The 14,299-nt window shown below is 42.3% G+C and overlaps 1 protein-coding gene across 16 annotated transcripts in view; it reads left to right on the top strand.

Annotated features, from left to right (window-relative positions):
* The window catches only part of TIAM1 (TIAM Rac1 associated GEF 1), a 354,254-nt gene that overhangs the window by 321,334 nt on the left and 18,621 nt on the right, over positions 1 to 14,299 (top strand). For all 16 annotated transcript variants that reach the window (XM_072968300.1, XM_072968313.1, XM_072968310.1 and 13 more), the window contains 5 exons: positions 1,230 to 1,298; positions 1,605 to 1,730; positions 6,577 to 6,685; positions 10,736 to 10,915; positions 11,008 to 11,126. In XM_072968300.1, the coding sequence (XP_072824401.1) occupies positions 1,230 to 1,298; positions 1,605 to 1,730; positions 6,577 to 6,685; positions 10,736 to 10,915; positions 11,008 to 11,126 (603 nt within the window). The remainder of the gene's footprint in view (positions 1 to 1,229; positions 1,299 to 1,604; positions 1,731 to 6,576; positions 6,686 to 10,735; positions 10,916 to 11,007; positions 11,127 to 14,299) is intronic.

Raw genomic sequence — 14,299 nt, 5'->3', positions numbered from 1 at the left:
TAACAGCAAAGCCAAATCATGCTAATGAAGAGTATCTTGGTCTCTCCTATGGAATTTGGCCTTGATTCTGAATGTTTCAATCTCCTTTTGTGTTTTAAGGAAGCACAGCTATTCTTATAACAATTGATTGATATAAATAACTGATCAGTTGACTCAGAAAGGGGATGATGGTGACTATTAAGTGAGCCTTCTGACTTTTCTAAAAATGTTGTTTAGCTAACACTAAAGTTGCATTCGTTTTTGGCAAATTTAAGTAGCAGCATCGTCAAAATTACCCTTGAGTTTAAGGAGAAGGATATGAGGTCTGTTTTGTGTTATCTGTTCTGAATTTAGTTATATTTCTGTGACTATATAATTTATTCCCATATTATTTATAATATATACAACTGCAGTTTAAAAATGATTAAAGAAGACCATTTAAAAGTGATACAAATTTTATTTAAAACTTTATTCGTGAAGTGGACAGTCTCCTTTCGTAGAACTGTGAAATGGGGCTGGAGGCAAGAAGCTTTTATAGGATAAAGAATAAAGAATAAGGAAGGGACAAATAGAAAATATCTGATTGGCTGGGGCCACATAGTCAGCCTTGTTGGGATGAGAAAGCCCCAAGCTGGCTTGGCATTTGGAAATTGGCTGCCTGAATTTACTATGCTTCTGGTCAAGTGGTACATTGACAGGGACCCAGAAGGTCTCTAAATTTAGGCTTGCTGACGTAGGACCATGAGTGACTCCATCTAGGGCCTAGACAGTTATTTCAATGCTGTATAATTTATAATATATTCTATAACTCTCTAACACCTCTAACTATCATAATTGTAGGATTATATACTTCTTTAACTGTATAATTTAGTTATGGAGAGTTATATGTTAGAACAGTATGATCTGTTTTTAATGATTTGTTTTGGTCTTGAAGTCAGAGTTCAGCAAGTTATGGCCCTTGGGCCAAATCCAGCTCACTGCCTGTTTTTACAAATAAAGTTTTATTGGAACACAGCCATGCATATGCATTCATGTGTGACTTAGGTAGCAGCAGAGTTAAATAGTTGTGATAGAGAACATACAGCCTGCAAAGTCTGAAATATTTTGAGAAAAGTTTGGCTCGCTTCTGCTTCAGTGGACCTTAATGACCTAGAGATTGGAATGTTAGCATTTGCGATATAACTTTTTTTTCCCTTTACATTCTTTATAGACTTTTAGATGGGCTAATCAGATATCCTTTCAACCCTTAGGACTTAAACTGTCTCATGGAGAGATACCTAAAACCTCTTCAGAAAGAAACTTTTCTCACCCAAGATGAGGTATGGTGGAATTGCCTGAACCTGGTGAGGGTCACACCGCAGCTGGACTTGGTGAAGAGGAAGAAGCGGGGAGCACACACGATACTGAGAGCGTTTAGAATTCACTGAATTGGAGTAAATAGGTCAAAGTATTGCGTGTGGAGCTCTTGCGTGCACTCCAAGCATAAGGAGCCGCCCCACCCTCTGGTGGTGGGATCATTACCTTAAGTGCTAAGTATGGGTGGAAAAAGTTTGAAATCAGAAGTAAATAAAGGCTCTGCACACTCGTGAAATATGGGGTTGATGAAGTTCTTTTCCATTTTCCAGCTTGATGTGCTCTTTGGAAATTTAACCGAAATGGTAGAGTTTCAAGTCGAATTCCTTAAGACTCTAGAAGATGGAGTGAGATTGGTACCTGATTTGGAAAAACTTGAGAAAGTTGATCAATTTAAGGTATGTCTCATCCTCAAATGAGGTAAAGCTGCTTGCTCATGTCAGGGGTGGGCTGTCCTGTAGGTTAAGTCGAATCCTGATAACATCTCAGGAGGCATTGTTGCCATGGTGTTGAGTCTTCATTGGACTGGCAGTGGGGTCGGTTCCTAAGGGGAGTCTGGGAGGAGAACTGACTATGTCTCGCTTGTCTGGCTAAGGTAAAAAACCAGTGCCATCGAGTTGCATTAAACTGGTGTGTCTGTTGGCTTCTACTTTGGAAGATGTACCAACCTTTTGTTCTACTCATGTGGGGGCCTTTGATACTTGCTATTCACAAATTAGACTAGCACTCTTGGTTTTCCAGTAAACAGATTAATGTATCTTGTTCTGGGAAGCTGGACAATGGAAATACTTATGGTTATCCAGGAGGTTTCCAGCACGCGGGGGTCCTTGCACTCTTAATGAGGATTTATGACTGGTACCTTCATGAGGATGCTTACAGCTTATTTCCTCCTCCTTGGCTGACTTTCCCTTGTGCAGAGATTTCCTGTTTCCAGTCAACAAAGCTCATTGATTCATGCACAATGGTGTTGGCTTACCTGTCATCCTCATGCACTTTTAAAAAACAGATTAACTGAGGTATAATTGACATATAATACACTGCATTTATTTTAAAGTGTACAGCTTGATGAATTTTGACATATGTGTACACCTGTGAAACCATCACCACAATCAAGATAATGAACATAATTACCCCCTCCAAACGTTTTTCCTGTTCTTTTGTGATTTTTGTTTCCTTCCTGTTATGTCCTCTTAGCCACAGGCAACCATGTCTGCTTTCTGTTAACCATAGATTAGTTTGCAGTCTGGAATTTCACATAAATGGAATCATACAACATTTACTCTTTTTTATGTGGCATCTTTTACTGCAAAAGTATCCTGAGTTCCACCCATGTTGTTGCATGTATCCATAATTCATACTTTTTAAATCACTGAGTAGTATTCTTTTGTGTGAATGTACTACACTTTGTGATCCTTTCCCTTTGCTTGGTCATTTGGGTTGCTGCCAGCTTTTGGTAATTGCAAATAAACCTGCTGTGAATATTTGTGTACAAGTTTTAGTGTAAATATATGCTTTCATTTCTCTTGGGGAAGTACTTAGGAATGGAATGGTTGGATCATATGATAAGTGTGTGTTTAACTTTTGAAGAAGCTGCTGAACTATTTTGCAAAGTGGTTGTACTGTGTACAGTCCCACCAGCTGCTCCTCCTCGCTCTTACAATGAGGTCAGTTCACTCTTTAGTTGTAGCCACTCTGACGGGTGTGTGGTGGTACCTCATTGTGTCTTGAATTTGAATTTCTCTACTGACATGATGATGAATATCTTGTATGTGGTAATTTGCTTTCAATATATCCTCTTTGGTGAAGTGTCCGTTCAAAGCATTTGCCCATTTATTATATTAGGTTATTTGCTTTCTTATTATTGAGTATTGAGACTGCTTCGGAAATTTTGTATGTAAGTCCTTTACCAGATATGTCATTGTAAATGTTTCCCTCTTATCATATAGGGTCTCTCAAAAGGCAGAAATTTTTAGTGTTATGAAATCCAATTTTCTCAGACTTTTTCTTTTTTGGGTCATACTTTGGAAATTTTTGGGGGTCATACCTATGAAATCTTTGCCTTAACCAAGGTCATGAAGATTTTCTACTGTGTTTTCCCCTAGATGTTCTGTAATTTGGGGATTTATATTTAGGTCTCTGATCTGGTGTGATGTATGAATCCAAGTCTATCTTTTTGCATATGAATATTTAATTTTTCTAGCACTATTTTTTTGGGGAGTTTTTCGGAGGAGGTAATTAGGTTTATTTATTTATGTATTTACATATTTATTTATTTATTTATTTTTAGAGGAACTACTGGGGATTGAACCCAGGATCTTGTGTGTGCTAAGCATGCTCTCTACCACTTGAGCTATACCCTTCCCCTCTCTAGCGCTATTTTTGAAGTGACTATCCTTCGGTTCTTTTCTACTAGATTCCTTTTGCACTTGTGTTGAACTTGGGTTCAGTTGTCCGTATAGCTGTGGGCTCCCCGCCCCCTTGCACTTTGACACTAGTTCTGTCTAACACTTGCAGAAATCTGGCTGTGATGTTAGTACGTATACAGGTTTGTAGGAGCCGAGGTGAAGACTACCCCTTCAATCCGGTTTTGTGTGTGTGTGTGTGTGATCTCTGTACAGTCCCTCTCTGCAACAGGAGCTATTTAGAATGCACACACACATTCATACATATAAGCATATGAACATATATTTCATATGTAGTTCCCTATTTTTATTTGAATATAATTCCAAACTTACAGGAAGGTTGCAATAGTACAAAGAGTCCCAGACATCCTTTACCCAGATTTTCCAAACATTAACATTTGATCGCGGTTGTTTCATCCTGTCTCTCCCTCCCTATTTCCTATGTGTATTTGTGTGTATAGAATATATTTTTCCCCTGAACGATTTAAGAGTAAGTTGCAGGCATGATACCCCTTTGGCCCTAACTACTGCATACAGCTCATTTTTTGTGTGTTTAGAAATTGCTTGGGTTAGTTCGTTTGTACCCTCTTCAGGGTGGTTGGCCATACTCTCCATTGGAAATACAGTTTGGTTCATTGGCAAATGAATTAATAGGTCAGTAGAACACTGTGATAAGGGCCAGTAGTTTGTCAGTTAATCAAAAAAGTTGACACAATGAAAATGCATTCAGACCTTAAAACACTTGGGTTTGGGGGGTTTTTTGTTGTTTTGTTTTTGTTTTTGTTTTTTGGCGACAGTTCTTTTTTTTTTTAACTGAAGTATAGTTGATTTACAATGTTGTGTTAGTTTCAGGTATACAAGAAAGTGACTTAGTTATACCTGTTTTATATATAGTAGTGTGTGTCTGTTAGTCCCAAACTCCTAATTTATCCCTCCTTGCCTTTCCCCTTTGGTAACCATAAGTCTAGAATACTTGGTTTTAATCTAAAATGTCTAATCTAAAATGTCTAAAAACATTCATTTTATTCATTGAGTAGGCTTTCGCTATGGGGCCAGTTCTTGGAGTTTAGAATCGGATGATCACTTTAGGAGAATTGCATTATCAGAACTGTGGTGTGAGCATGACTGTATTATAAGCCGAGTTTTCCTAGGGAGGGATTGGTATATGATCCTTTTAGCACGTTCACTCTGAGCAGCCACATTTTAAGCCTCTTCCCCGACCTTCACATCACTGGTTTATTGCATAACCTGACAATCTCTGTGCCACCTGTAAGGCATGACAGCTGTGCACCTGGAATACTCACGGCCCTGGGGCTGCTCTCCAGCATCTCTGAGTTGGCCTCGGACAGTCAGTGTTCACTCCCAAACCTGTAACTTCTGGTTTCTGCCATTGTTGCTTCCTTTAAATCCTGATTGTATATTTGCCAAAAATATAAAACCTTGTTAAAATGTTCAAATTGTGTCATAGACAGCACTAATTCTCAGACAGTATTAGGAAAAAAATTGGTTCTGAGGTCAAGTAAGTTTTGATAAAATTTCCCCCTTGGAAATCTGCAATGTCCATCAGCCAGTAAGAGGCTCCATGAGGTCCTACAGCAGAGAAACACAGGGGAAATGCAGTCTGTGTATAAACTCCTCGTGTGGTGCACACTTTGTGCTCTGAGATCATTTTTTAAGGCGGGAAGTACAAATGAATACTTCAGTGTTCTATGTTTGCTGTATAGGAAGTGCTTAGTAAACACTAAGTTAAGCTAATAAGTGACTTGATAGGGCTAAAGTGAAGGGTTGCATTTGGAGCTTTTTCTTCTACAACTTTTCTTACTTGATTCTTGCGTGTGGCTCAGAGGATCACTGTCCCTGCAGAGTCAGACTGCCCCTCCCGGTGCCCTTTCCATCCAGGGGGTGAGGCTTAGGGAGGGATGAGGCTTGAAAAGTAAAGGAAAAAACATGTAGGAAATGAATCTAGGCCTCTAATTACCAGGTATGTGTGGTTCATATAAACCTTTTTTGTGTTTGTTTTTATTTATAATCTCCTAGCATTTGTTCATTTAATAAATTGTTCATTTTATAAATTATACTTTGTGGAACCCAACTGATCACTCAACCAAAATCTTTTTTTTTTTTTTTGGCTTGGAACCTAACTTTTAAATTCTAAACCTAAATACACAATACCTCTTTTTGAACTAGACTAGATCAATGGGAAACTCATAGAAGGTGTTTTTCTGAGGCCTGTTTCATACGTGTGTAGAAGTTGTGTAGGATAAAAGCTTTCCTACCTCAGACATGTTAAATCCCTAGTAGGGAAGGCTTCCTCCTCGGCTTGAGCCTTTGGGGGCAGAGGGTGTGGGGTGGGAGGTGACACCTGATTCCCGTTCCTGTTCTGACCTGCTCCTGCCAGAAGAGGGCGTGGCGTTGGAGAGGATGCAGGCAGTGATGTGGGAAATGTGTTTTCTATTTTGGGGGTCATATGCATTTCCAGCCTTTATTTGGCTTGTCATTTCCATCTCCCAGCAGGAACTAATGAGAGAATTCAGGAGATTTCTGTCTTTTCCAAAATGCCGTGTCTGCTTTCTCATTAGCATTCACACATCCCAGATAGGGCATTGAAAGACACAAGCCTGGAAAACCAGTGACACCTTGACTGTAATTACTGAGAAAGCCAAATCCAGCATCTATTGCACAAACATGTGAGGCCATCAGTGGCAAAGACAGGCTGTGGCAGGTGTGAATGATGCTGATTTGTGGGGAGGGTCAGGCAGACGGGAGCTCCCGGCTACATCCTGCTTGTATTTTTGGATGGAAAGGAGCACGAGCTAACTGTACTGTTTTTCATTAAATCCAGAAAGTGCTGTTCTCTCTGGGGGGATCCTTTCTGTATTATGCTGACCGCTTCAAGCTCTACAGTGCCTTCTGCGCCAGCCACACGAAGGTCCCCAAGGTCCTGGTGAAAGGTAAGGCCTGGAAGGACTGCGCAGTAGTGGGCATGTGAATTGTCAGTTTACCTTTGTGTGGTGGACTGTTTTGGGGGGCTTTTGGTCAGAAATCTGAGTCATTGTTGTGCCAGATAGACGTTCCAGCAAGCAACAAATAAGGGTACAGTTGTCCTTTGGTATCCGCGGGAGATTGGTTCCAGGACCTTCCATGGGTACCAAAATTCGAAGATGCTCCTCAAGTCCCTTATATAAAATGCATAGTGTTTGCATATAACCTACATACATCCTCCTGTACACTCTAAATCAACTCTAGATTACTTATAATACCTAATACAATATAAGTGCCATGTAAATGCTTTGTTAGTGTGCAGAAGATTCAAGTTTTGCTTTTTGGAATTTTCTGGAATTTTTTCCCTAGATATTTTCTATCCATGGTTGGTTGAATCCACAGTACAGAACCTGTGGATATGGAACCTGTGGATACGGAGGGCCAACTGTACTGAGAAATGAAGTGCATTAACATCTTGAATTACCAGTTTTGTCAATTTTCTTATAATGAAAGTTTCCACTCCAATCCTTGGGGCCAGAATTGATGAGTCATTTTGCAATTATACAAAAACATAGGGGGTTTAGCAATTCCCTGCTTTATTTCTATTTTTTATTAATTTCATCATAACCTACCACACTTCACACACCTTTTTGTGGACTTTCATCTTTCCCTCACCCATTTTTGTTCCCAGGTGTGTGATCATAGTCACCACCATCACTGCTAAAACTGTTTCAATTATTCACAAAAATCACTCAAGTTGCAATTATATCTTGTGCCGAACAGAGTAGAATTTTTTTACTGACCAGCTCCTTTTCCCAAGTGTTCTGGAGGGGATGACGGAGTGTTCTGAGTCTCCAGAAAGTCGTCTTGCTTCCATGGTTCTGCATGTGGCTGTTGAGGACAAGCTAAAGGATTAGAAAGACATTTACTTGGTAAACAGTAGGACCAATAGGAAGTTCCATTTCAGTGAATCTCTGGAAATCAGCCTGCTCTTCCTTGACACTTTACTGTGGCTGCCATGTAAATAGCCGCTGGATATATAAGTCATTTACTTATATTTATGTCTGCTGCCTTGGTTCAAAACCTGTTATGAGAAGTATTAGTAGAACGCAGGTCTCTGGATTATAGAAGATCCTGCCCCAGATAATGCCACACTTAATAATGATAGTCTATGCAAAAGAGTCCTAGTTTAGCACAGACATGTAAAGGGAACCTGGGAATTTCCTTGCCCTGCTGCATGGCCCCGTCTGTGGTTTTACACACGTTGTGTTGGTCATATGGGTCTCGGCTCTCTGTGCATCTTCTCACATTATGAGAGTGTTAACATAACAGTTTTAGAGCATTTTGCTCTATGGTAAAATTATGTACTCATCACAGTCCTTAGAGCAATTTGTGTTATTTTTAATCACTCGATTAGATTAAACTCTGCCCCTGTAGATTTTTCTTAATTTCAAAAACATTCTTTTTTGCACCTGAAAAATATTATCATATCATCAAAACCATCCTTTAAAACATTAGGTATGACCCACATTTTTCTAATGGACAAACGTGCCAAGCGGATGAAGAGAACTCTCTGAGAACAAAAAGCACGTCTGTGATTCCTAACAGACCACAGCGAGGTGGCCTGGGGGTGACACTTCAGCTCGCAGAGAGCTGAGACCCAAGCCCTCTTCTGCCCCGATGTGAAATGTAGATGATCGGTGGTACGCTCATAGCCATGTTTTTGGACTTGAGGATTTTAGGGGGAATCCCTAGACCGCCTGTGGACGTGGACCAAGACTTGGGATGTCCACGGAAGCCATAGCTTCCTCACGCATCAGCTTTGGGCCTGGACGCACCGCCCAGGCACGTGGGCCCCTCCTCAGCGACCTCATCCCCGGTCCTCTTTCTCTTTATGGATGTGGTGGCCAGACCTGTGGAGTGTGAGTCCTCTCAGTGGAGCTTAAAAGGGATGAAAAGACTGTGGTCTTGACGAGGCCTTCCCCCCATGGTTGCTGGTTTCCCTAACCCAACAAAGATGGAGGAATGATTTTACAATTTCATGACACCCTTTTACAACACCGTCTCCTCTTAGCTCACGTTCCTAATCACTGGAGATGGAAATACATTTTTGTCAGAAGCTTTAAAAGAAGTTTGCCTACCGTTAAGTCTCTTTGATACACTGTCCTTTCCACTTCCCGTTTTTTTTGCCCTCACTCCAGTCTCTCTCTTCGCCATTTCTTTGCACCTAAAAGGCATAAGCCGTGTCTTCCGAATTTTCCGCTGGCAGGTGCCTTTCTGCTTGTCTGGAGACGCACAGCTTCCCAGGGCGGCGCCTCAGCCCAGCTGGGACGCAGGTAACAGCCCGGCTGGTGAGGGAAGTGCCCCCTGAGTTAACTTAGGCCCAATATATGTTTCCTTCTGAGATGAGTCATACTCACTGCAGCACTGAACTGACACGGAGCAGAACCTAGAAGGCGCTCCCTGCGGGAGAGGTGGCCTTGCCCCACTTCCCAGAGCTGCAGGGTGCTGCTGCATCTGCTTCCCTGCCTTCTCTCCAAAGAGGCTCTCCCAGCAAGGACAAGCTTGAAGGTTTAGAGAAACCAGTGTGAGGAGTGTTCTAAAACGTAGGCTTTCTTGTTATTCGGATATGGTGAGGCCAACAGATTGGGAGATGATTGCCATCGAAAAGATAGTTACTCACGATTCAAGAGGAGGGGGCATGCCATGCCCTCAGGGCCACGTGGGGAAGCACCAGGGTCGACCAGAGGGCAGAGGGCATGAGCAGAATAGGTGGGCAAGAGCCTTTTCTGTGGTTTCTGCGGGAAGGAAGAGGTGAGGCAGGGTGAACAGGCCTAGAATTGGCCCGTCTGAAGAATCTCAGCAGGCTCTGGAGTAAAGGGGCTGTCCTGAGTCGTCTGGTACCTGGCCCTGGGGTGATTAGGGCAGGGGGAATATTGGACCAGAGTATAAGTGTCTAATGGAAGAGAGATGGGGGCAGGTGGCTCTGGATTGGTTGGTTTGCATGTGAAAGGCGTGTTCCTAGGTGAGTCCTGTACCGTCTCTAGGAATTGGCCAGCTCTGGGATGGGCAGTCTCCCTGTTACCGAACCAAACTTGGGTCCACTTGCCCGTGTGCAGTGAAGCCTGTCTGCTAACACCAGATTGTGGTGAAGGAAAGTGCAGTGTTTAATGCAGGACACCGAGCAAGGAGTCAGGGCAGTTGGTGCTCAAAGGGCTTTCTGGGAAAGGCTTTCAAGGACAGGGTGAGGGAGGCGGGTTGAGGAGTGTGCAGTCTGCCCGCAGACATTCTTCTGATTGGCTGGTGGGAGGTAATCTGCAGTCAATATCATCAGCCTTCTGGTTCCAACCTATCTGGGGTCTGCGTGCTTGTGGGCAGCATACAGTTAACTCCTCCCACCTGGCGGGGGTTGCAGTAACTGCAGAATAGCTCAAAGGGTCCAGCTCAGAATATTCAGGAAGAATAAAATGTCCCTGACTTTGTTTAATGGATCAACTATTATTTTGTCTTGCTTGACTGTTTTCCTTTCTTTCTGCATTTTTTCACTTCTCTGATTAAAGATACTCTTTGGAACTTGGGAAAGCCTAGGAGACTAAAGTTCCTCCACAGTGAAGAGGCAGGCGGAGGACATGGGGTGGGGTGGTTGAGGGGTGAATCTGCCCCATAGGGTCCTGCACAGTTAAATCTCCAGGATCGGGAAAGCCCCAAATGTCAACATACCAGAACAAGAAGACGCTCTTAACACAAGGACAATAAACAGAAGCCCCTGAAAATCTCTGTGTGTAGGATTTACAGATCCTGTTACCCCTTACCTCATTGGGAACCCCCCCCAAATAAAGAAATAAGTAAATGTAACCGACAGGCCCTTCCAGGTGTCCCTCTGAGCCCTCCTTCCCTCCTCTGACCGCTCACTGTACCCTCAGCCCTGTGAAAAGGCACCTTGGAATGAGTGAGTGAGGTGCTAAGAAGGGAGTCCCTGGGCCGTTCTGCCCCGACACCCCGTCTTCAAACTCTTCCAGCCAAGACGGACACAGCTTTCAAGGCATTCTTAGATGCCCAGAACCCGAAGCAGCAGCACTCGTCCACTCTGGAGTCTTACCTCATCAAGCCCATCCAGAGGATCCTCAAGTACCCGCTGCTGCTGAAGGAGCTCTTCGCCCTGACGGACGCGGAGAGCGAGGAGCACTACCACCTGGACGGTGAGCCGCCGGCCGCGCCTGCCCCTCGCGCTCCTGGCCCCCCTAGTCTCCGCGTCACCTTTTCCCCTGTTCCGTGACCTGTTTCCCTCTAGTGGCCATCAAGACAATGAATAAGGTTGCAAGTCACATCAATGAAATGCAGAAGATCCATGAGGAGTTCGGGGCTGTGTTTGACCAGCTGATTGCTGAACAGACGGGTGAGAAAAAAGAGGTAAGGACCCCCCACCCTCTCCCCGTTCTTCCCAGCATATCTGTCAGTAGAGCTGGATTTCTGTGTGTGTGTGTGTGTGTGTGTGTGTGTGTGTGTGTTGACGGTTATTTGTAAGTTAAGTAGTTAGGACGATAGTGTTTTTGTTGGTGGCACTTTTATCTTTACCCAAGGCTATGATGTGAGCTTTCTCCCTCAGCTGAACTATTTCTTAATATGGGAAATGTGTCCTGACTGCAGCCCTTCACCCTGGAGACCTCCGGTTTTGTTTTGTGTTAAATAAGAGAGTGAATTTCCACGACCGTAACTTGGGCTGTTTCTTTAAACACCCATTAAAGGCCGAGGCTGTATCCCCAGAGATTAGGATAACTGGCATGTAGCAGGTGCTCAATAAATATTCACTGATTGAATGAAAGTTTCAAATGAATCTGAATCTTTCCTTTTTTTAAGTTGCTGCCTGCAAATCTACTTAGGAGGAATAGTCACAGGAACAGATATACTTGAGAAAAACGTAGCGTGAACTATGAGTTGTGCCTGAATCATTGAGAAGAGCTTGTGTGAATGAAAATGCTGCGAATACTGAGATGAATCAGATGGAGATGATACGTAATGATGTTCATCAAATGCCTCTGCACCTCCTGGTTCGATTGGAATATTGTTCTCGTTTTGCTTTCTGCCTCAAAGAAGAAGACAAGCTGGGAGGGATCTAGGAAGAAAGTCTTCCTCGCTGTGATTAGAAGGAGGGGGAAAGGCAGTGGGTGGGGATGGGGCAGGGAGCAGGGCTTGGCTGTTTAGACAAGAGAAAACAGCCTTATGTTCAGAGATGTAAGGTGTTATTATCCAGGTTCACGCTTATGTCCTCAGTGAAACAAAACGCATTTTTGGACTGTTAAGAGAGAAAAAGAAAGAGAATCATGACATTTCCTAAAGATATAAAAGTGAACATATATAAGGAATTTATTTTACTCATCTGTTGTGGGGAAACCTGGCGGGTGGTGTAACAGTTCATTGGAAACTGTCGAAATAGCACAGGTCTGTGTATGTAGTGAAGAAATGTTGAGATGATTTGTGAATGGAGATAAATTGGACATTACAGGGTTGGACTCTGATAGTCCAGGGTGTGCTGTAGAGGGTGCATAGTTTTCCACTGAAACACAATTTATTTTTTCTACATATTTTTTCAGGTCATGAGAATGTTCTCAGTCTACCAGGTAGATAATTTAATCTATTTGAGTAGAAAAGATGGGCACTGCTACTTTGAATTTAGTCTCATTTTCTTGTAGAACTTTTGTAGTAAGAAAAACATACCATGTTTATTAAAGAAAAGGGCACCGTACAGAAGAAGGCAAGAAGAAAATTATCTACAATCTCAAAACGCAAAACTTATGTTTTGATGGTTGGGTGTTTAATTTTTTTTTTATTATATTTTTCCTACGCTTGAATTGAATATTGAGTATAGTTTTTTTCTATATTCTTGAATATTTTGGAAGTTATTTTGTACTTTGATTTCTTTTATATTGAACAAAGAATTATTTAATTTTCATGTAATTTTAAATTATTCAAAAGTATCATTGTATAATATTTTATTGTGTGGCTGAACAATGATTTTCTTAATTCCTATTATCAGGCAATTCTTTTCATTTATTGACTACAGTGAATAACACTGCAAACGTTTTTGATCATAAGGCTTCCTCTGTGCTTGCTGTATTTTAATTTATTTCATTTTGACAAAGGGTGAATTTTTTGGGGTCATGGAAATGAACATTTTCATTGTATTTCATTACACTTTTCATTATATTCCAAACTGATTTCGGAATTTTAATCATCTTGAGGGCAAAGGACCATTATGCTAAGGACTAGAAGGTGATATGGATCGCAGATTGCAAATAACTTAGAAAAAAATTTGAATGTGATTCAAAAGTCAGAGACTATAAAAGGGGATATGGCTTTGGTGAAACTGCCTGTCCTCTAAAGTAAAATTCTGACAACCAAGTGAGAAATCTTTCCAGCGAGGAACAAAGAGATACAGTTCTATACAAAGCAGTCTCTTCTGAGCAGGGATCTTGTTAGGGTTAAAAAAAAAAGTACGAAAGATGGAAGGAGGGACATTTGACTACATAGCGGTATTACAGAATAGGCCATATCAGTGTTAGGACATCCAAAGACCACAAAAATGTAGGCTTGGAGAAGATGCCAAAGGGACCGATGAAAGATCATGTTTCAGCACTCTAGGAAGGATAAGAAAGAGATGGCACCCCCTAAAAAAGGGACCTGAGGTGTCATAGCCAAAGACAAGTGCTTACTCGAGGACAAGGACTCAGGTTCTACTTGATCTCTTTTTCTCTCCTTTGCGGAGAATAGTCTTCAAACTGGAAAGGATAGAGTGGTCTTGATTCCACAAAAATAAAACTGTAGGGAGAATGGGTCCTGGGGAAATAGTGTGCTCTGTGCCATGATCAGTTGTAATTCTGCAGTGCTACTCACAGCAGAGTGTTGGAACAGCCGTGGAAACTTAGGGAGGCAGACATTCGGACATACACGAGTTACTTCCTGATTTTCACAAAGGTGATTCCTGATCATTAAGTAACCTTTTAATGGTAATATCCAGAAAAATCCTAGTCTGGCTCTGTGAGCAGTTTGTAAACAGCTAGGAATGGGACACTTGTCAGTATCTGCTGGGAATGGTTGGCCTAGACTGAAATGGTGACATCCCGGGACACAGGGTACCTGATGTTGTCACCAGCCAGCTTTCCTCAGGAGGTCCCTGGAGGCAGATGTGTTCACAGAGAACGAAACAGACAAAGAAATAGTTTTATGATGAAGGTGGGGCTTCATCCCCTACCCCCTATTAAACTCTGGTGAGTGACCCACATAGAGCATCCCTTTTTCTCAGGTTGGAGGAAGGAAAAGCCGAATAGGGCATTTCCCCTTAGAAGCAGTGGTCAGAAAACCTGGCTCAGCAGGGCATCCCAGTCCTTGCTGGAGCAGAGGCTCCTTAGTGGAACTTAGTCTTAGGGTTCTGATGGAAGGGGACCAATGGAAGGCCAGGGTAGAGGCTGCTGGCTGGAGGGAGCAGCCCTGACCCCGTTATTACATTTACAAGTGGAAACTTGTCGAGAGAGAACCATGTGCATTGGGACTGTATCAGCCCATTTTGACCAGGTAACAAAGAACTC

Source organism: Vicugna pacos, chromosome 1, assembly GCF_048564905.1.
Source record: "Vicugna pacos chromosome 1, VicPac4, whole genome shotgun sequence".
Lineage (NCBI taxonomy): Eukaryota > Metazoa > Chordata > Mammalia > Artiodactyla > Camelidae > Vicugna > Vicugna pacos.
The sequence above is the reverse complement of the archived record's forward strand: the minus strand, read 5'-3'. Positions and strand labels throughout refer to the sequence as shown.